Source organism: Eschrichtius robustus, chromosome X (assembly GCF_028021215.1).
Source record: "Eschrichtius robustus isolate mEscRob2 chromosome X, mEscRob2.pri, whole genome shotgun sequence".
Classification (NCBI taxonomy): domain Eukaryota; kingdom Metazoa; phylum Chordata; class Mammalia; order Artiodactyla; family Eschrichtiidae; genus Eschrichtius; species Eschrichtius robustus.
In genome coordinates this window covers 66,469,430-66,490,329 of record NC_090845.1, presented here as the reverse complement: position 1 = coordinate 66,490,329, position 20,900 = coordinate 66,469,430, and the positions used below count along the sequence as shown (strand labels likewise).

The following is a 20,900-nucleotide window of genomic DNA, read 5'->3' as shown; positions in this document are numbered from 1 at the left end:
GGACTGGAAACAAACCATTTTCCTCTTTTTGAACAAAACCATGGTGTGTCTGTCCCTGAAGTCTGTGTAATTTTTACCACCATATGTCAGAAAACAGATCACTAAGATTTAAGAGGAAGGATGGGAGAGGAAGAAAGCTGATGTTAATTAAGTCCTTAGAATATGTGAGATACTTCCATATTTAAGTCAATTAGTTCTCACAACCTGACAAGGTGGTTGTTGTTTGTGTGTGTGTGTGTGTGTGTGTGTATGTGTATATATATATATATATATATATATATATATATATATATATATACCCAAAGCGGACCAAAAAGAGAGGCCTCTTAAGCATGGAAAAACAAAAACTGAAAGGGGCTATAATCCAAGATTGTAAACATACGAAGGCTATATATCTTGTTAGCTTTGTGTTGTTTACCAAACTCCAATTACACAGGACTAGAAAACTCTTTGAAAGTGAAAAATAGTTTAAGGCAACTAAAATGAAGCCCTGCTTTTGCACAGTGGCTGACAAACTTATGAGACTTACTACCCCCCAGAATTGGTATAGACTGAAGACATAATCAGCTTCATAAAAGTTTATATAAATTGATGAGTGGAAGATATCTGATGGGTAACTAGGGGAAATTAGTATACTTGGAGACAACCCTAACTTTTGAAGTTGGTATCAATAAGGAAAACCATGCTCTTTCAAAACATGATGCCATGTTTTGGCTCTAGAATTTGATCTCACAATCAGAGAGACTCCTGTGGGTAGCTGGCTAAACCTTAGAAACAACTATTGAGAAAATCTTGTATTCCCCTAGGGGGTGGCTAAATCATAGAAACAACTCTTGAGCCAATCTTATATTCTTGTGAATTGTCCCTAGCTCCTTGATTACAACCTATGGGCCTCTAACCCCATTCTCTCCAAACATTCCTTCAAATAGCTGAGAGACAAGGTTCAGCTCTTTGTTAGAGCTTTTAAGGCAGTGAAAGTAAAGTAAAGCAGTGAAGTCAAATATTAGAGTCAAGACCTCTTTACTAGGTATCCCATTCAAAGGGAGAAGTGACTATCTAGTTGACAATTTTCCCCTGATCATAATCTGGGGTTTTCTATATTAAGCCAAAATGGGGATTTTAGTGAGGACTCTTTCAATTGCTAAAGCTACAGCTGATATTCCTATTTGAATTATAGTATGTAATTGAAAGGTGCACCCCTCTCCCCATCACCCCCTTCTACCAACTAAAATGCTTTTCAATTGATATAAAAGATATTACAGAAAATAGTGTCTTTTTAAACTAAACATAGTTTCCATAGCTTTTTAAAGAAAAAAGGTATGCTAGATAATTGCCACAGCAACAGCCTTAACATTTATGTGTCTGAGTATATATAGTAAAGCATTATTATTTTCCTATTTTCCCCATTTTGGTGCTGATCTTGCTGCATTCAAAGCAGTCTGTCTGCTGCATTCATTTTTATTCACACAAGAATGTATACGCATGTATACACATGCACACACATACACACAAAATCATTCACTTCCCATTAGTCCCTGGGAGCGATACCTAGAAAGGCATCCTGCTGACCAAAGATGTCGCTAATAACAACTTTATGCTGCTTCCATCATGTGGTTTCGATTCCATAATTTTTATCAAGAAGTTTATGAATCATTATTTCAGGAAAAAAGCTCAAGTAGTCATTATCATTTCAGAAGCTATTCCCACAATGGGATATTGACATTGCAACACAGTGACAAAATTTAGAACAACTGCATGCTGAGGTGGATTTTTCTTTGACAGTTGGTCATTTCCTTATGGCTGATTTCTCCTTCTCCTGAAAACCTTTGTACGTTATGGAAGGAAAAAAAAAAAACATTTGAAAGGCTTTTGGCTTTCATTTGGTAAACAGCTTCAGTGGCTTCAGATGCCCCATGACTGTGATCACTACCAAATAAGCGAAGAGCTCTACTTTGCCTGTTTGCTTAAAAAAGATGTTTTCCAATTTCATTCCAATGTCAATGAGTAGTGACAGTTCAGCGATACAGTTCACAAGCTGTTTGATTTCTCTAGTTATCTGAAATCTCACTAGAGCATCACACTTAAAAAGAAAGACTCAGTGTCCTTGCAGTTTATAGGGATGATTATTCTAGGTACAAAATTAGTAATTATAGAGAAATATGTTGCTCATTTTTAAGACAGAAAAAGAATGGACTTCTATACATTTGGGACCATAGCTTAGGAAGATTATATATATATATAGGGAAAAACATAAAATTGAGACTCATGGGGCCTATCCATAATACTCACTGCAGGATGAAATGTGACAGAGATATGGTAATTGCCTGCCAAGGATTTTGGAGAGGAGCTTCCTCCTTGGGATGGTAAGCTGAACAACCCAATGACCTCTAAGGCCCTATTTCTCATGGTTCGTCTGCCTCAGAATTACCTGGGGAAGTTCTTGGACTCCATCACAGACTACTGATTCAGAATATTTGGTGTAGAATTTGGGAATCTGCATTCTAATAATCTCCCAAAGTGATTTTGATGCACACTAAAATTTGAGAACCACTCCTCTAGGGAAAAGAGCTCTGGACTGGGGGTGAGGAAACCTGGATTCTGGTCCCAGTGTTTCCGTAACTTTGCTGGGTAACCCTGATCAAGTCACTTACCCTCTCTAGGCCTCAGTTACCTGTCTATAAAATGAGGATGTTGAACTAGATGATCTCTATGTTCTCATCCAACTCTAGGTTTTTATGAAATCTATAATATAGTCCCTATTCTACCAATCTACTGAATGACTTTGACTTAATCATTTGACCTCATGAGTCCTCATTTTCCATCCATCTATAGAGTATTCATAACTTCTATGAAACCATGGAATGCAGAAATGGGAGCCAGCTGTTTCTAGTTCTATGATTAAGCCAGGTATAGATTTGTACTATGACCTAGAACAAGTTAAAATCCTACACTTCCCATCTCAATCACTGGAACTAAAGCAAAGTAAATATCCTTAAAATACTACCAAGTGTAAGAGTTTAGTTCTCATCATTCAAGTGATCCAAATTGCTGAACCTTATTGTCTTTGGAGTGCACAGTGAGAAGGTAAACATAAAATTATTTTCTCCTAATTTCTTTGCAGCCAAAAGTTCCATACTCCCATTCCATACTGAAGGAACAGGGGTTACTATATGTCCCATGTAACTTAGATAGTCATGGAATCTTCCTTATATAAACCTCATAAAATCAAAGAAACAAAAACATAGCAAAGGATAACACAGAAAGAAACAATTTAAAAGTCTTGCCTAAGATAAAAAATTCTAATAACATTTCACAAGGACTAGGCTGTGGAAGAAGAGTTACTCTCATTTATTGGTGAGGAGAATGTAAAGTAAATAAAACTTTGTTAATGGCAATTTGGCAGTATCTATCAAAAGGCCTGTGTTTGTATCTAGCAATCCCACTTCAGGGAATTGATCCTATACATATTTTTAGTACGTGTGCCAGTGGCATGTATACAAAGCTTTTCATTACAACATTATTTGTATTAGCAAGAGAAGGGGAAAAACTAAGTTTCCATCAGAGACAATCTGGTTAAATAAATTATGGTACCTTCATGCAATGGAATCCCATGCCACTTTTTAAAAGGAGAATGAGGAAGCTCCCTCTCTCCAAGTTATATTACGTGGAATGATCTCCAACTCATAGCAGGTGAAAAAGAAACAGGTTGCAAAACAGTGTGTACAGAATACTGCTATTTGTGTGAAAAAGCACATTGTTTTAGTGCTTTTATATGTATAAAATCTGATAGGATACAGAATAAAGTCATGACGCTGTGACATTTGTGGCTTCCAGGGAGGGGAACTGGGTGGCTGAGGGACAGGGATAGAAGGGAGACTTTTCACCGTGTACTCTTTTGAACCTTGTGAGTGTATTACCTTTCAAAAATACAATGAAAAAATTTTAATATAACAAAAATTCCATATGTGTACTGTGTTTATATACTTATATAAACATATACAAATAGAGGATCTGGAATGATACACATCAAACACAAAATAGGTATTATGCCTTAGGAGGAAGCGGGGGGAGTTTAGATATATGTGTGTGGTAGACATTTACTTTCTATTGCTTGAATTTCAAAATGAGATTTCATAATTACTCAAAACAGGCACATTAAAAAGGTCTTATACCACAGGGCTGGGAGCACTGGGCCAGCTTTTTTCGATTCCATCATAAATATGTGAGAGACTCAGCCTTATTAACTTGGTCTTGAGTCACATCATTCCCTTGAGTCTTCCTGATGGATTGAAGTAATCAGACCTTACTATGCAAGGACTCACAATGAAACAGTAAAATGCCCTTCAGTCTTAAAATGACCTCTTTGGAGAATACTGAAATTTCCCATATCAGAAGAGCTATCTAGGAGGCAAAGAATATAAAAACAAAAGTGGTGGGGAGCCACAAATGTCTCAGTGGTACAACTCACATTTCAAAAGTGTGTAGTCTTGGGGACTTCCCTGATGGTCCAGTGGTTAAGACTTCGCCTTCCAATGCAGGTGGTGTGGGTTCGATCCCTGGGCAGGGAGCTAAGATCCCACATGCCTCGGGGCCAAAAAACCATAATATAAAAACAGAAGTAATATTGTAACAAATTCAATAAAGACTTTAAAAATGGTCCACATCAAAAAAAATATTTAAAAAAAAGTGTGTAGTCTTTGGGGCTACTGAAACAAAAACTTATGATTTAGAGTCAGAAGTCCTGTGTTTAAGACCTGGCTATGTTATATAGTAGCTGTGTGACTTCGGATAATCAACTACCCCTGATAGTTAATCAACTGTCCTTATCCTGTTACCTATCTCACAAACTTGTTGAAAAAATAAAATTGGATAATATTATGAAATCACATTGTAAACTCTATAGCACTGTGCAAATACTATCATTATTATCTTTCAGTACCCACAGTGGCAGAGAGAATGACAATTGGCAACAGTAGCTTCCCCCACATTGTCATAAAGGACATTTCCCCTTTACTCCCAGAATCACATGGCAACTTTTAAAATATGCGACTTCCAGAAAGTCTCTGGTTCCAAATTTGGCATTATAAATTGTTTCTGTCACTGCATGGGAAAAAGGTAAGAATTAACCTTTCATAATAATACTAGAAAATACTTGGTAATAGGAAAACAAAATAGAGATTTGTTGAGATTTACATCTTACTGAACTCTTAGAAATGGATGAAAATATAACATAAACACTGATTTTTTTCTTAAATTTCAGTTATCTACCTCATATTCTACCATGCCATCTTTGTGTTCTTTACCTGGACCTACTGGAAGTCTATTTTTACACTCCCACAACAGCCAAACCAGAAGGTAAGAATACTGGTTACTTCATAAAGGCTAAAAGCAGAGGAAAGTAGAAATGCCAATAAGGCAAGAAGAGGGCAAAAAGAGGAGCAAATAACCTTCCATTACAAAAGAGAGATTCAGGGTGATCTTTAAAAAGGACTTGTAGTGATAAATGTAAATTAAGAATAAGATAGTCTATTGAAGGAGTTTGTGAAATCACCAGCCATGGATATCTTTAAGACTAGGAAACCACTATCTGTATTGGTGATAGATTGAGAGAAACAAGAAACCACTTGGATTCTGAGGACTCATCTATTTCAATTCTATGAAACTATAATAATTTAGGACTCAGTGAGACTCTAGGAGACAACTAGAAAAAATTACAATAGTTAAATTGATCATTTTCAAATTGTGTTCCCTTGAATGAAAGTGTTTCATGCAATATTTGGGAGGGCACATAAAAAAAAATTCTAATCATATCAGGCATTTATAATATGTGACTACTGTGAAACAGATTAGTTTCCAAAGTAGGAAAAAAAAAACAATGGAAGAAGTTTCAGCAGCCTCCAAACATTAGGGAAAGTACTGGTTTTAATTTTCCCATTTATGGGATCAAAATTGTACACATACAAAATAAAATTAAACACAGAGAAAGAAAAATATCATGTGATATCTCTCATATGTGGACTCTAATTTTAAAAAGGATGCAAATGAACTTATTTACAAAACAGAGACAGACTCACAGATATTGGAAACAAACTTATGGTTACTGAAGGGAAAACATGGTGGGGAGGGATAAATCAGGAGCTTGGGATGAACATACACACACTACTACATATAAGATAACCAACAAGGACCTACTGTATAGCACAGGGAACTCTACTCAATATTCTGTGATAACCTATATGAAAAAAGAAAGAATGAATATATGTATATGTATAACTGAATCACTTTGCTGTACACCTGAAACTAACACAACATTGTAGATCAATTATATTCAAATAAAAGTTTTAAAAAACACAAAGGAAGGTAGTAATGCAAGAACTGAGGAACATGAGATATAGGATATATAGAAAATGGCAGAAGTTCTTCCTTATGAGTAATTATTTGAAATATAAATGGATTAAACTATCCAATTAAAAGGCAGACGTTGGCATAATGGATAAACATTATCATCTATCTTTATGCTGTCTACAAGTGACTCACTCGAGAGCCAAAGACATAAATAGGTTGAAAGTGAAAGGATGGAAAAAGTTATTCCAAGCAAATAGTAATCAAAAGAGAGCAAGGGTAGATATACTAATGTCACACGAAGAGGCTTTAAGCCAAAAACTGTTACAAGACACAAAGAAGAAAAAGACCTACTGAATGATGTCAGAAAGATGGAAGAGTAGAAGATACCAGCCTCTATCCCTGCCCCTCCACAAAAAAACAACAGACAGCTATACAGAAATGAAAATATCCCTGGAGGGGCTCAAGTGTCTAATTAAGAGCCTGCAGCAACACAGTGGGAAAAAAAAATGGAGACTAACCACACAGAAAGGATTGCTGGGGAAATCAGCATGGCAGAGACATCTGAAGAGGGCTAAGAACAAAGAAACAGGGCAGAGGCTATCAGTATCAGCCCTGCAGCAGATGCCCATGCAGTCCCCACTGGCCTGCTCTGTGGAGGATCCTGGCAAATTTTGCTTCTGAGGATCTCAACAGCTCCCATGACAGCCATGAGTTTCCACAGCTTTAACAGCAGAGGACCCTATAGTGTTTGTTGGTGTGGACCCCAGCAGCCTGCTCTGTAGAGGATACTGTCAGATTTTGCCACTGAAGTAACCAACAGCCAGCATTGCCACAGACTCCCCAGGGAGTGAGACACTGCTGAGACTTCTCTACAAGAAGAAGCTGCTGTTGTGCTGCCTCAGTACCAGGGCTGCCACCCCCCCCCAACACTGTGCTTGCCCTAGACACCAGACCTATGGCCACTCCATGTGTACCTACCACCTGACCCCAGCACCTGCCACCAGACTCCATGCATGCCCATGCTCCAGAAACTGGCTCCATGGCCACTTCACATACATCAATAACTCAGACACCAGAGCCACTGACACTGCAGGGTATCCCATGCCCCAGACACTGGAGACACTATCACTCCATGAGCACATGCTCTGAACCCTGTATCCCCGGCCAATCTGCAAGTGCCCGCACCACAGAAACCAGAGCACTGCTGCAGTGGGGGTACCTGCCCTCTAGAACCCAGGTCCACTAGCTGCTTCACAAGTGCTCAAACATGGGACACCCAAGCCACTACTGTAGCAGGCTTATCCATGCACCACGCATGACTGCTATCCAGACCATAGCTCCATATCTGCTCTGCAAGTGCATGCACCTTGCTCACCATTACCAACACTGCAGTGGGGATGCCTGTGCCCCAGGCACTAACACCACCACCTCCCTAGACCCCTGAGCCACTCCAGTGGCTTCACACGTGCCTCCATTCCAGACTCTGTCTCCATGGCTTCTCCATAGGCACCCATGCATCAAACATAGACACAACCACAGTGCGTCCACAAACTGGACCCAGGGCCTCGAAGGATCCCCTCAGCCATGACTTCCACCATGCTAGAAAAAGGTATCAGGAGGACCCCAGAAGCCTTTACCACTGAAGACCTCAACAGCCCACACTTCTTCTGCAGACACCCACAGCCTTGGCCACCAGCATCTCCTTCAGTCTTTGCTGATGCTGATGACAGCTGACAGAGCTGCACAGAGACTACACCACTGCACCTTCCCTGGAGTAAGAACTGCTTCATCCCACCCAGATGGCAGCCTTGTACTCACCAATAGATGAAGGGCTTTCCCCACTGAAACCAGTCCATAAATTCTGGAAGAAGTGATTGCTACATCAAATGTGAACATATCCATGCAATGATACAAGAAATGCAAACACTCAAGGAAAAATAACACCACCAAAGGAGCACAATATTCTGGTAAGCAACTGCAAAGAAATGGAGATCTATTAAAAAAATCAAAATAATTATTTTAAGGAACCTGGCAATTTACAAGAGAACACAGATAGACAACTCAACGAAATCAGGAACAAAACAAGAAGTTAAACAAATAGAGATAAACCATTAAAAAAAGAACAAAAACAATTCTGGAGCTGAAAAATACAATGAATGAAAGGAAAAATAATATAGAGAGCATCAACAACAGATTTGATGAAGCGGAAGAAAGAGCCTGAAAACTCAAGGATAGGTGATATGAAATTATCCAGTTAGAGGAACAAAAAGAAAAAGAATGAAAGGGTGAAGACAGTTCATGGGACTTATGGGACACCATCAAGCATAAGAATATATGCATTATGGGGATAAAAGAAGAAGAGAGAAAGGGGCAGAAAGCTTATTTAAATAAATAATGGCTGAAAATTTCCCAAATTTGGGGAGAGATATGGATATCCAGGCACATGAAGCTCAAAAGTCCCCAGTTTCAACCAAAAGAGGACTTTACCAGGACATACTATAATCAAACTTTCAAAAGTCAAAGACAAGGAGTTTTGAAAGCAGAAAGAGAGAAAGAGTGGTCAATCACAAGGGAAACTGCATAAGGCCATCAGTGGATTTCTCAGAAGAAACCTTGCAGGCCAGGACAGAGTGGAATGATATATTAAAAATGCTTGTAGAAAAAACTACAAGCATTTTTACCAAGGTTGTCTTACCCAGCAAAGCCATCCTTCAGAAATGAAGGAGAGTTAGTTTTCCACCAAACAAAACCTGAAGGAGTTCATCCCTAGGAGAACTGCCTTACAAGAAATGTTGAAGATGAAATGAAAAGATGACAATTAGTAATGTGAAAACCTATGAAAGTAAAAAAAAAAAAAAAAGCACTGGTAATGGTTAATATATAGAACAATTCAAAATACTGAAATACTGTAATGGTGGTGTGTAAATCACTTTTAACTCTGGTATAAAGATTAAAAAACAAAGTATTAAAAATAACTATGAGTAAAATATTTTTAATGGATACACTATAAAGTGATGTAAATTGTGAAATCAAATGCATAAAATGTTGGGGAGAAAGTAATACGATAGTGTTTATGTATGCAGTGGAAGTTCACTTCTTACCAGCTTCAAATAGAATGTTACAAATATAAGATGTTTTATGTAAGCTCCATGGTAACCCCCCCAAAAACCTCTAGCAGATACACAAAAGATAAAGAAAAGGAAATAAAAGTACACTACTACAGAAAATCAAACCACAAAGGAAAACACTTAGGCGGAACAAAGGAACCACAAAACAGCCAGAAAACAATTAACAAACTTGTATAGTGCATCCTTACCTATCAATTATTACTTCTAATGTTAATTGGTTAAATTCTCCAATCAAAAGACATAAAGTAGCCGAATCGGTAAAAAAAAAAGCAAGACACATTTACATGCCTATAAGAGAATCACTTAAGATTTAAGGATACATATAAGCTTAAAGTGAAGGGATGGAAAAAGATATTCCATGCAAATGGAAACCAAAAGAGATCAAGGATAGCTGCAATATATCAGACAAATATACTTTAAGTCAAAAACCGTAAGTGGAGACAAAGTAGATCATTATATAATGCTAAAAAGGTAAATTCATCAAGAGGATATGACAGTTGTAAATATATATGCACCTAACATTAAAGCATCTAAATATATCAAGCACATATTAACAACACTGAAGGGAGGAATACAGAGAATAAAATAATAATAGAGGAGAGGAGCTTCAAGATGGCGGAAGAGTAAGACGTGGAGATCACCTTCCTCCCCACAAATACATCAGAAATATATCTACATGTGGAACAACCCCTACAGAACACCTACTGAACGCTGGCAGAAGACCTCAGACCTCCCAAAAGGCAAGAAACTCCCCACGTACGTGGGTAGGGAAAAAGAAAAAAGAAAAAAAGACAATAAGGATGGGAGCTGAACCAGTAGGAGGGAGCTGTGAAGGAGGAAAGGTTTCCAAACACTAGGAAACCCCTTCGCGGGCGGAGACTGCGGGTGGCGGAGGAGGGAAGCTTTGGAGCCACGGAGGAGAGCACAGTAACAGGGGTGCGGAGGGCAAAGTGGAGAGATTCCCGCACAGAGGATCGGTGCCGAGCAGCACCCACCAGCCCGAGACGCTTGTGTGCTCACCCGCCGGGACGGGTGGGGGTTGCGAGGTGAGGCTCCGGCTTCAGTTGAATCCCAGGGAGAGGACTGGGGTTGGCTGTGTGAACACAGCCTGAAGGGGGCTACTGTGCCACAGCTAGCTGGGAGGGAGTCTGGGAAAAAGTCTGGACCTGCCTAAGAGGCAAGAGACATTTTCTTGCCTCTTTGTTTTCTGGTGCGCGAGGAGAGGGGATTAAGAGTGCCGCTTACAGGAGCTCCAGAGATGGGTGCGAGCCACGACTATCAGTGCGGACCCCAGAGACGGGCATGAGACGCTAAGGCTACTGCTATAGCCACCAAGAAGCCTGTGTGCAAGCACAAGTCACTATCCACACCTCCCCTCCCGGGAGCCTGTGCAGCCCGCCACTGCCAGGGTCCCGTGATCCAGGGACAACATCCCCGGGAGAAAACATGGCACGCCTCAGGCTGGTGCAACATCACGCTGGCCTCTGCTGCCGCAGGCTCGCCCCGCATACCGTACCCCTCCCTCCCCCTGACCTGAGTGAGCTACAGCCCCTGAATCAGCTGCTACTTTTACACCGTCCTGTCTCAGCAAAGAACAGACAACCTCAGGCGACCTACACGCAGAGGCAGGGTCAAATCCAAAGCTGAACCCTGTGAGCTGTGCGAACAAAGAAGAGAAAGGGAAATCTCTCTCAGCAGCCTCAGGAGCAGCAGATTTAATCTCCACAATCAACTTGATGTACCTGCATCAGTGGAATAACTGAATAGACAATGAATCATCCCAAATTTAGGAGGTGGACTTTGGGAGCAACGATATATATATATTTTCCCCCTTTCTCTCTTTTTGTGAGTGTGTATGTGTATGCTTCTGTGTGTGATTTTTTCTGTATAGCTTTGCTTTTACCATTTGTCCTAGGGTGCTGTCTGTCCGTTTTCTTTTTTTTTTCGGATTTTTTTAGTATACTTTTTAGCGCTTGTTATCATTGGTGGATTTGTTTTTTGGTTTGGTTGCTCTCTTCTTTCTTTCTTTTTTTTATTACTTTAAAAAAATGTTCAATAATTATTTTTTATTTTTTATTTTAATAACTTTATTTTATTTCATTTCATTTCTTTTCATTTTATCTTTTTCTCTCTTTCTTTCTTTTCTTCTCCCTTTTATTCTGAGCCGTGTGGATGAAAGGCTCTTGTGGCTCTGGCCAGGAGTCAGGACTGTACCTCTGAGGTGGCAGAGCCAAGATCAGGACATTGGTCCACCAGAGACCTCCCAGCTCCATGTAATATCAAGCAATGAAAATCTCCCAGAGATCTCCATATGAATGCCAAGACCCAGCTGCACTCAACGACCAGCAAGCTACAGTGCTGGACACCCTATGCCAAACAACTAGAAAGACATGAACACAACACCACCCATCAGCTGAGAGGCTGCCTAAAATCATGACAAGGTCACAGACACCGCAAAACACACCACCAGACGTGGACCTGCCCACAGGAAAGACAAAATCCAGCCTCATCCACCAGAAGACAGGCATTAGTCCCCTCCACCAGGAAGCCTACACAACCCACTGAACCAACCTTAGCCACTGGGGGCAAACACCAAAAACAATGCGAACTATGAACCTGCAGCCTGAAAATAGGAGACCCCAAACACAGTAAGTTAAGCAAAATTAGAAGACAGAGAAACACACAGCAGATGAAGGAGCAAGGTAAAATCCCACCAAACCTAACAAATGAAGAGGAAATAGGCAGTCTACCTGAAAATTCAGAATAATGATAGTAAAGATAATCCAATATCTTGGAAATAGAATGGAAAAAATACAAGAAACGTTTAACCAGGACCTAGAAGAACTAAAGAGCAAACAACAATGATGAACAACACAATAAAAGAAATAAAAAAAATTCTCTAGAAGGAATCAATAGCAGAATAACTGAGGCAGAAGAAGGGATAAGTGATCTGGAAGATAAAATAGTGGAAATAACTACTGCAGGGCAGAATAAAGAAAAAAGAATGAAAAGAATTGAGGACAGTCTCAGAGACCTCTGGGACAACATTAAACGCACCAACATTTGAATTATAGGGGTCCCAGAAGAAGAAGAGAAAAAGAAAGGGCCTGAGAAAATATTTGAAGAAATTATAGTTGAAAACGTCCCTAACATAGGAAAGGAAATAGTTAATCAAGTCCAGGAAGCACAGAGAGTCACATACAGGATAAATCCAAGGATAAACACGCTAAGGCACATATTAATCAAACTATCAAAAATTAAATACAAAAAATTTATTAAAAGCAGCAAGGGAAAAACAACAAATAACATACAAGGGAATCCCCATAAGGTTAACAGCTGATCTATCAGCAGAAACTCTGCAAGCCAGAAGGGAGTGGCAGACATATTTAAAGTGATGAAGGAAAAACCTACAACCAAGATGACTCTACCCAGCAAGGATCTCATTCAGATTCGATGGAGAAATTAAAACCTTTACAGACAAACAAAAGCTAGGAGAATTCAGCAGCACCAAACCAGCTTTACAACAAATGCTACAGCAATTTCTCTAGGCGGGAAACACAAGAGAAGAAAAAGACCTGCAATAACAAACCCAGAACAATTAAGAAAATGGTAATAGGAACATACATATCGATAATTACCTTAAATGTAAATGGATTAAATGCTCCCACCAAAAGACATACACTGGCTGAGTGGATACAAAAACAAGACCCGTATATATGCTGTCTACAAGAGCCCCACTTCAGACCTAGGGACACATACAGACTGAAAGTGAGGGGATGGAAAAAGATATTCCATGCAAATGGAAATCAAAAGAAACCTGGAGTAGCATTTCTCATATCAGACAAAATAGACTTTAAAACAGACTATTACAAGAGACAAAGAAGGACACTATATAATGATCAAGGGATCAATCCAAGAAGCAGATATAACAATTGTAAATATTTATGCACCCCACATAGGAGCACCTCAATACATAAAACGAATACTAACAGCCATGAAAGGGGAAATCGACAGTAACACAATCATAGTAGGGGACTTTAACACCCCACTGTCACCAACGGATAGATAATCAAAAATGAAAATAAGGAAACAAGCTTTAAATGATACATTAAACAAGATGGACTTAATTCATATATATAGGACATTCCATCCAAAAACAACAGAATACACATTTTTCTCAACTGCTCATGGAACATTCTCCAGGGTAGATCATATCTTGGGTCACACATCAAGCCTTGGTATATTTAAGAAAATTGAAACCTTATCAAGTATGTTTTCTGACCACAACGTTTTGAGACTAGATATCAATTACAGGAAAAAGTCTGTAAAAAATACAAACACATGGACAATACACTAGTTAATAACCAAGAGATCACTGAAGAAATCAAAGAGGAAATCAAAAAATACCTAGAAACAAATGACAATGGAAACACGACAACCCAAAGCCTATGGGATGCAGCAAAAGCTGTTCTAAGAAGAAAGTTTATAACAATACAATCCTACCTTAAGAAACAAGAAACATCTCAAATAAACAACCTAACCTTTCACCTAAAGCAATTAGAGAAAGAAGAACAAAAAAACCCGAAAGTTAGCAGAAGGAAAGAAATCATAAAGGTCAGATGAGAAATAAATGAAAAAGATATGAAGGAAATGATAGCAAAGATCAATAAAACTAAAAGCTGGTTCTTTGAGAAGATAAACAAAATTGATAAACCATTAACCAGACTCATCAAGAAAAAAAGAGAGACGACTCAAATCAATTGAATTAGAAAAGAAAAAGGAGAAGTAACAACTGACACTGCAGAAATACAAAGGAGCATGAGAGATTACTACAAGCAACTCTATGCCAACAAATTGGACAACCTGGAAGAAATGGACAACTTCATAGAAATGCACAACCTTCTGAGACTGAAGCAGGAAGAAATAGAAAATATGAACAGACCAATCACAAGCACTGAAATTGAAGCTGTGATTAAAAATCTTCCAACAAACAAAAGCCCAGGACCAGATAGCTTCACAGGCGAATTCTATCAAACATTTAGAGAAGAGCTAACACCTCTCCTTCGCAAACTCTTCCAAAATATAGCAGAGGGAGGAACACTCCCAAGCTCATTCTACGAGGCCACCATCACCAGAATACCAAAACCAGACAAAGATGTCACAACGAAAGAAAACTACAGGCCAATATGCAAAATATTTTGCAAAAATCCTCAACAAAATACTAGCAAACAGAATCCAACAACACATTCAAAGGATCATACACCATGATCAAGTGTGGTTTATCCCAGGAATGCAAGGATTCTTCAATATATGCAAATCAATCAATGTGATACACCATATTAACAAACTGAAGGAGAAAAACCATATGATCATCTCACTAGATGCAGAGAAAGCTTTCGACAAAATTCAACACCCATTTATGATAAAAACCCTCCAGAAAGTAGGCATAGAGGGAACTTACCTCAGCATAATAAAGGCCAGATATGACAAACCCACAGCCAACATTGTCCTCAATGGTGAAAATCTGAAAGCATTTCCACTAAGATCAGGAAGAAGACAAGGTTGCCCACTCTCACCAATATTATTCAACACAGTATTGGAAGTTTTAGCCACAGTAATCAGAGAAGAAAAAGAAATAAAAGGAATCCAAATTGAAAAAGAAGAAATAAAGCTGTCACTGTTTGCATATGCCATGATACTATACATAGAGAATCCTAAAGATGCTACCAGGAAACTACCAGAGCTAATCAATGAATTTGGTAAAGTAGCAGGATACAAAATTAATGCACAGAAATCTCTTTCATTCCTATACACTAATGATGAAAAATCTGAAAGTGAAATTAAGAAAACACTCCCGTTCACCATTGCAACTAAAAGAATAAAATGCCTAGGAATAAACCTACCTAAGGAGACAAAAGACCTGTATGCAGAAAATTATAAGACACTGATGAAAGAAATTAAAGATGATACAAATAGATGGAGAGATATACCATGTTCTTGGATTGGAAGAATCAACATTGTGAAAATGACTACCCAAAGCAATATACAGATTCAATGCACTCCCTGTCAAACTGCCACTGTCATTTTTCACAGAACTAGAACAAACAATTTCTCAAATTGTATGGAAACACAAAAGACCCCGAATAGCCAAAGCAATCTCGAGAAAGAAAAACGGAGCTGGAGGAATCAGGCTCCCTGACTTCAGACTATACTACAAAGCTACAGTAATCAAGACAGTATGATACTGGCACAAAAACAGAAATATAGATCCATGGAACAGGATAGAAAGCCCAGAGATGAACCCACGCACATAAAGTCACCTTATCTTTGATAAAGGAGGCAAGAATATACAGTGGAGAAAAGACAGCCTCTTCAATAAGTGGTGCTGGGAAAACTGGAAATCTACATGTAAAAGAATGAAATAGAACACTCCCTAACATCATACACAATACTAAACTCAAAATGGATTAAAGACCTAAATGTAAGGCCAGACACTATCAAACTCTTAGAGGAAAACATAGGCAGAACACTTTATGACATAAATCACAGCAAGATCCTTTTTGACCCAGCTCCTAGAGAAATGGAAATAAAAACACAAATAAACAAGTGGGACCTAATGAAACTTAAAAACTTTTTCACAGCAAAGGAAACCATAAACTAGACGAAAAGACAACCCTCAGAATGGGAGAAAATATTTGCAAATGAAGCAAGTGACAGAGGATTAATCTCCAAAATTTACAAGCACCTCATGCAGCTCAATATCAAAAAAACAAACAACCCAATCCAAAAATGGGCAGAAGACCTAAATAGACACTTCTCCAAGATGATATGCCAATTGCCAACAAACACATGAAAGGATTCTCAGCATCATTAATCATTAGAGAAATGCAAATCAAAAGTACAATGAGATATCATCTCTCACTGGTCAGAATGGCCATCATCAAAAAATCTACAGGCAGTAAATGCTGGAGAGGGTGTGGAGAAATGGGAACCCTCTTGCACTGTTGGTGGGAATGTAAATTGATACAGCCACTATGGAGAACCGTATGGAGTTTCCTTAAAAAACTAAAAATAGAACTACCATACCACCCAGCAATCCCACTACTGGGCATATATCCTGAGAAAACCATAATTCAAAAAGAGTCATGAACCACAATGTTCATTGCAGCTCTATTTACCATAGCCAGGACTTGGAAGCAACCTAAGTGTCCACTGACAGATGAATGGATAAAGAAGATGTAGCACATATATACAATGGAATATTACTCAGCCATAAAAAGAAACGAAATTGAGTTATTTGTAGTGAGCTGGATGGACCTAGAGTGTGTCATACAGAGTGAAGTAAGTCAGAAAGAGAAAAACAAATACCATATGCTAACACATATATGTAGAATCTAAAAAAAATATGGTTATGAAGAACCTAGGGTCAAGATGGGATTAAAGACACAGACCTATTAGAGAATGGACTTGAGGACATGGGGAGGGGGAAGGGTAAGCTGGGACAAAGTGAGAGAGTGGCATGGACATATATACACTACCAAATGTAAAATAGATAGCTGGTGGGAAGCAGCCGCATAGCACAGGGAGATCGGCTCAGTGCTTTGTGACCACCTAGAGGGGTGAGGTAGGGAGGGTGGGTGGGAGGGAGATGCAAGAGGGAAGAGTTGTGGGGATATATGTATATGTATAGCTGATTCACTTTGTTAGAAAGCAGAAACTAACACACCATACTAAAGCAATTACACTCCAATAAAGATGTTAAAAAAATAAAAAATAAAAATTAATTAATTAAATTAAATAATAATAGAGGACTTCAATATCCCAATTTTATCAATGGATAGATCATCTAGACTGAAAAGTAATAACGAAAAAGCAAATATGAATAATTCAGTAGACCAAATGTACCCAATAGATATACATAGAACATTCTACACAACAGCAGTAGAATTCGTATTCTTTTCAAGCACATATGGAACTTTCTCTGGGATAGATCATATGTTAGGCCAAAAAACAAGTCTTAAAATTTAAGAAAATTGAATTATATCAATGATATTGTCTGATATAATTGTATGAACCTAGAAATCAATAACACAGGGAAACTGGAAAACTCACACATATGTGGAAATTAAACAACACCCTCCTGGACAACCTATGGGTCAAGAAGAAATCAAGAGAGAAATCAAAACATATGTTGACAAAAATGAAAATGGAGTTACAATATACCAAAACTTATGTGATGCAGCAAAAGCAGTTCTAAGAGGGAAGTTTATAACAATTAATGCCTACATTGAGAAAAAAGAAATATCTCAAATAAACAACCTAAGTTTTCATCTCAAAGAACTAGAAAAAGAAGAAGAAACTAAGCCCAAAATAAACAGAAGGAAGGAAATAACAAATATCAAGCAGAAATAAATGAAATTAAAACTAGAAAAACAATAGAAAAGATCAGAGAAACAAAGATCTGGTTTTTTGCAAAGATAAAAAAAATTGACAGACCTTTAGCTACACTTACTAGAAGCAGAAAAGAGAGAAGACTCAAGTAAATAAACTTTAAAAATAGATGTTATGAGTGATGCCACAGAAATACAAAGGATCATAATAGCAATTAATAAATGAACAATTAATAAACAATTAATATGAACAATTAATAAATCGGATAACCTAGAATAAGTGGATATTCCTAGAAATATGCAACCTTCCAAGACTGAAACATGAAGAAATAAATAATGTGAACAAATCAGTAACAAGTATTTTGAATCAGTAATAAAAAAAAAAACTTCCAAACAAATAGAAGTCCAGGGCCAGATGGATTCACTTGTGAATTCTGTCAAACATTTAAAGAAGGATTTATACCAATCCTTCTCACATTCTTCCAAAAAAATTTAGTATGCTTCAAAACATTTACAAAGACAGTATTACCATGATACCAAAGCCGGACAAGGACACTACAAGGAAAGAAATTAGGCCAATATCCCCAAACAACATAGATATAAAATCCTTAACAAAATACTATCAAACCAAATTCAACAGCATAATAAAAGGATCATTCACCACAGCCAAGTGGGATTTATACCTGTGATGCAAGGATGGTTTGACATACGTAAATCAATAAATGTGATACACCATACTTTTTTAATTAAAGATTTAAAAAATCATATAATCATCTCAAGAGATACAGAAAAAAACATATGACAAATTCCAACATTCTTTCATGATAAAAATTCTCAACAAATTAAGTATAGAACAAATGTACCTCAACATAATAAAGACCGTATATGACAAGCCCGTAGCGAATATCATACTCAATGGTGAAAATTTGAAAGATTTTCCTCCAATATCAGGAACAAGTCAAGGATGCCCACTCTCACAACTTCCATTCAACATAGTACTGGAAGTCCTAGCTAGAACAATTAGGCAAGAAAAGGAAATAAAAGGCATACAAATCAGAAAGGAAGAAGTTAACTCTTCTATTTGCAGATGACATAATGTTATATATAGAAAATCCTAAAGACTCCACCAAAAACAATTTAGAATAAATGAATTCTGTAAAGTTGCAAGATTAAAAAAAATCAGTTGTGTTTTTATACCCTAAAAACAAGCTATCCAATAAAGAAATTAAGAAAGCAATCCCATTTACAATAGCATAAACAAAGAATAAAATACTTAAGAATAAATTTAACCAAAGAGGTGAAAGATCTGTACAAGTAAAGCTATAAAACAATGATGAAAGAAATTGAAAACACAAATAAATCCATATCATGCTTATGGATTGGAAGAATTAATATTGTTAAAATGTCCATACTATCCAAAGCCATCTATAGATTCAATGCAACCCCTATCAAGGTTCCAATGGCATTTTTTACTGAAATAGGAAAAACAATCCTAAAGTTCATTTGTAACCACAGAAGATCCCAAGTAGTTAAGGCAATCGAGCAAGAAAAAGAAAGCAGGAAGCATTACACTCCCTGATTTCAAATTATACTATAAAGCTATAGTGATCTAAACTGTATGATACTGGCATAAAAACAGACACATAGACCAATGGAACAGAATTAAGAGCCTAGAAATAAACTCATGTATATGGAGTCAACTGTCAACAAAGTTGCCATGAATACACAATGAGAAAATGATAATATCTTTCAATAAACGTTGCTGGGAAAACTGCATATCCACATGCAAAAGAATAAAATTGGACCTTTATCTCAGACCATTCACAAAAATTAATTTAAAATGGATTAATGATTTAAATATAAGACTTGAAAACATACAAGTCCTAGAAGGGAAGAGAGGAAAACTCCTTTACAGTGGTCTTGGCATGATTTTTTGGATTTGAGACCAAAGCACATACAAACAAAAGCAAAAACAAACAAGTGGGATTATATCAAACTAAAATATTTCTGCACATGAGGAAACAATCAGCACAATGATAAGGCAACCTATGGAATAGGAGAAAATATTTGATTACCATATATCTGAAAACGGGTTATTATCTAAAATATATATGGAACTCTTACAACTCAATAGCAAAAAGCCAAATATCCCCATTTAAAAATGGGCAAAGGACCTGAATAGATGTTTTTCAAAAGAAGACATACACATGGCCAACAAGTATATTAAAAGGTGCTCAACCTGACTAATCATCAGGGAAATGCAAACCAAACCTACATGAGGTGTCACCTCACAGCTGTCAGATGGCTATCATGAAAAAGTCAAAACGTAACAAGTGTTGGTGAGGATGTGGAGAAAGGGAACCTTCGTACACTGTTTGTGGGAATGTAAATTGGTATAGCCATTATGGAAAACAGTACAGTGGTTCCTCGAAAATTAGTAGTAGAACTACTGTATCATCCAGCAATCCCACTTCTGGGTATATATCCAAAGGAAACGAAATCTGTATCTCAAAGAGATACCTGCACTCCTATATTCATTGCAGCATTCACAGTCATAAATATATGGAGATAACCTATTTGTTCACAAACAGATGGATAAAGAAATATGGTATATACATATAATAGAATATTATTCAGCTTTTAAAAATAAAGAAATCCTGCCATTTGTAACACCATGTGATGTACCTGGAGGACATTATGCTAAGTGAAATAAACCAGACACAGAAAGACAAATACTACATGATCTCACTTATATATGGAATGTTTAAAAAAAGTCAGACTCATAGTAACAGAGCAGAATTGTGTAACAGTTATAAACATATATGTACCTAACAGGAGAGCTCCAAAATATAGGGGGAAAAAATGACAGAACTGAAGGAAAAAATACACAGCTCTACAATAATAATTGGAGATTTCAATACCCTATTTTCAATAATGGATAGAACACCTAGACAGAATATCAATAAGGAAAGTCAGGATTTAACAGCACTAAAAACCAATTAGATGTAACACACATGTATGGAACACTCCACCTCAA

The 20,900-nt window shown here is 37.5% G+C and overlaps 1 protein-coding gene across 2 annotated transcripts in view; it reads left to right on the top strand.

Annotated features, from left to right (window-relative positions):
* ZDHHC15 (zinc finger DHHC-type palmitoyltransferase 15) overlaps positions 1 to 20,900 on the top strand; it is a 126,708-nt gene that overhangs the window by 21,639 nt on the left and 84,169 nt on the right. For both annotated transcript variants that reach the window (XM_068533895.1, XM_068533896.1), the window contains exon 3: positions 5,261 to 5,355. In XM_068533895.1, coding sequence (XP_068389996.1) covers positions 5,261 to 5,355 — 95 coding nt within the window. The remainder of the gene's footprint in view (positions 1 to 5,260; positions 5,356 to 20,900) is intronic.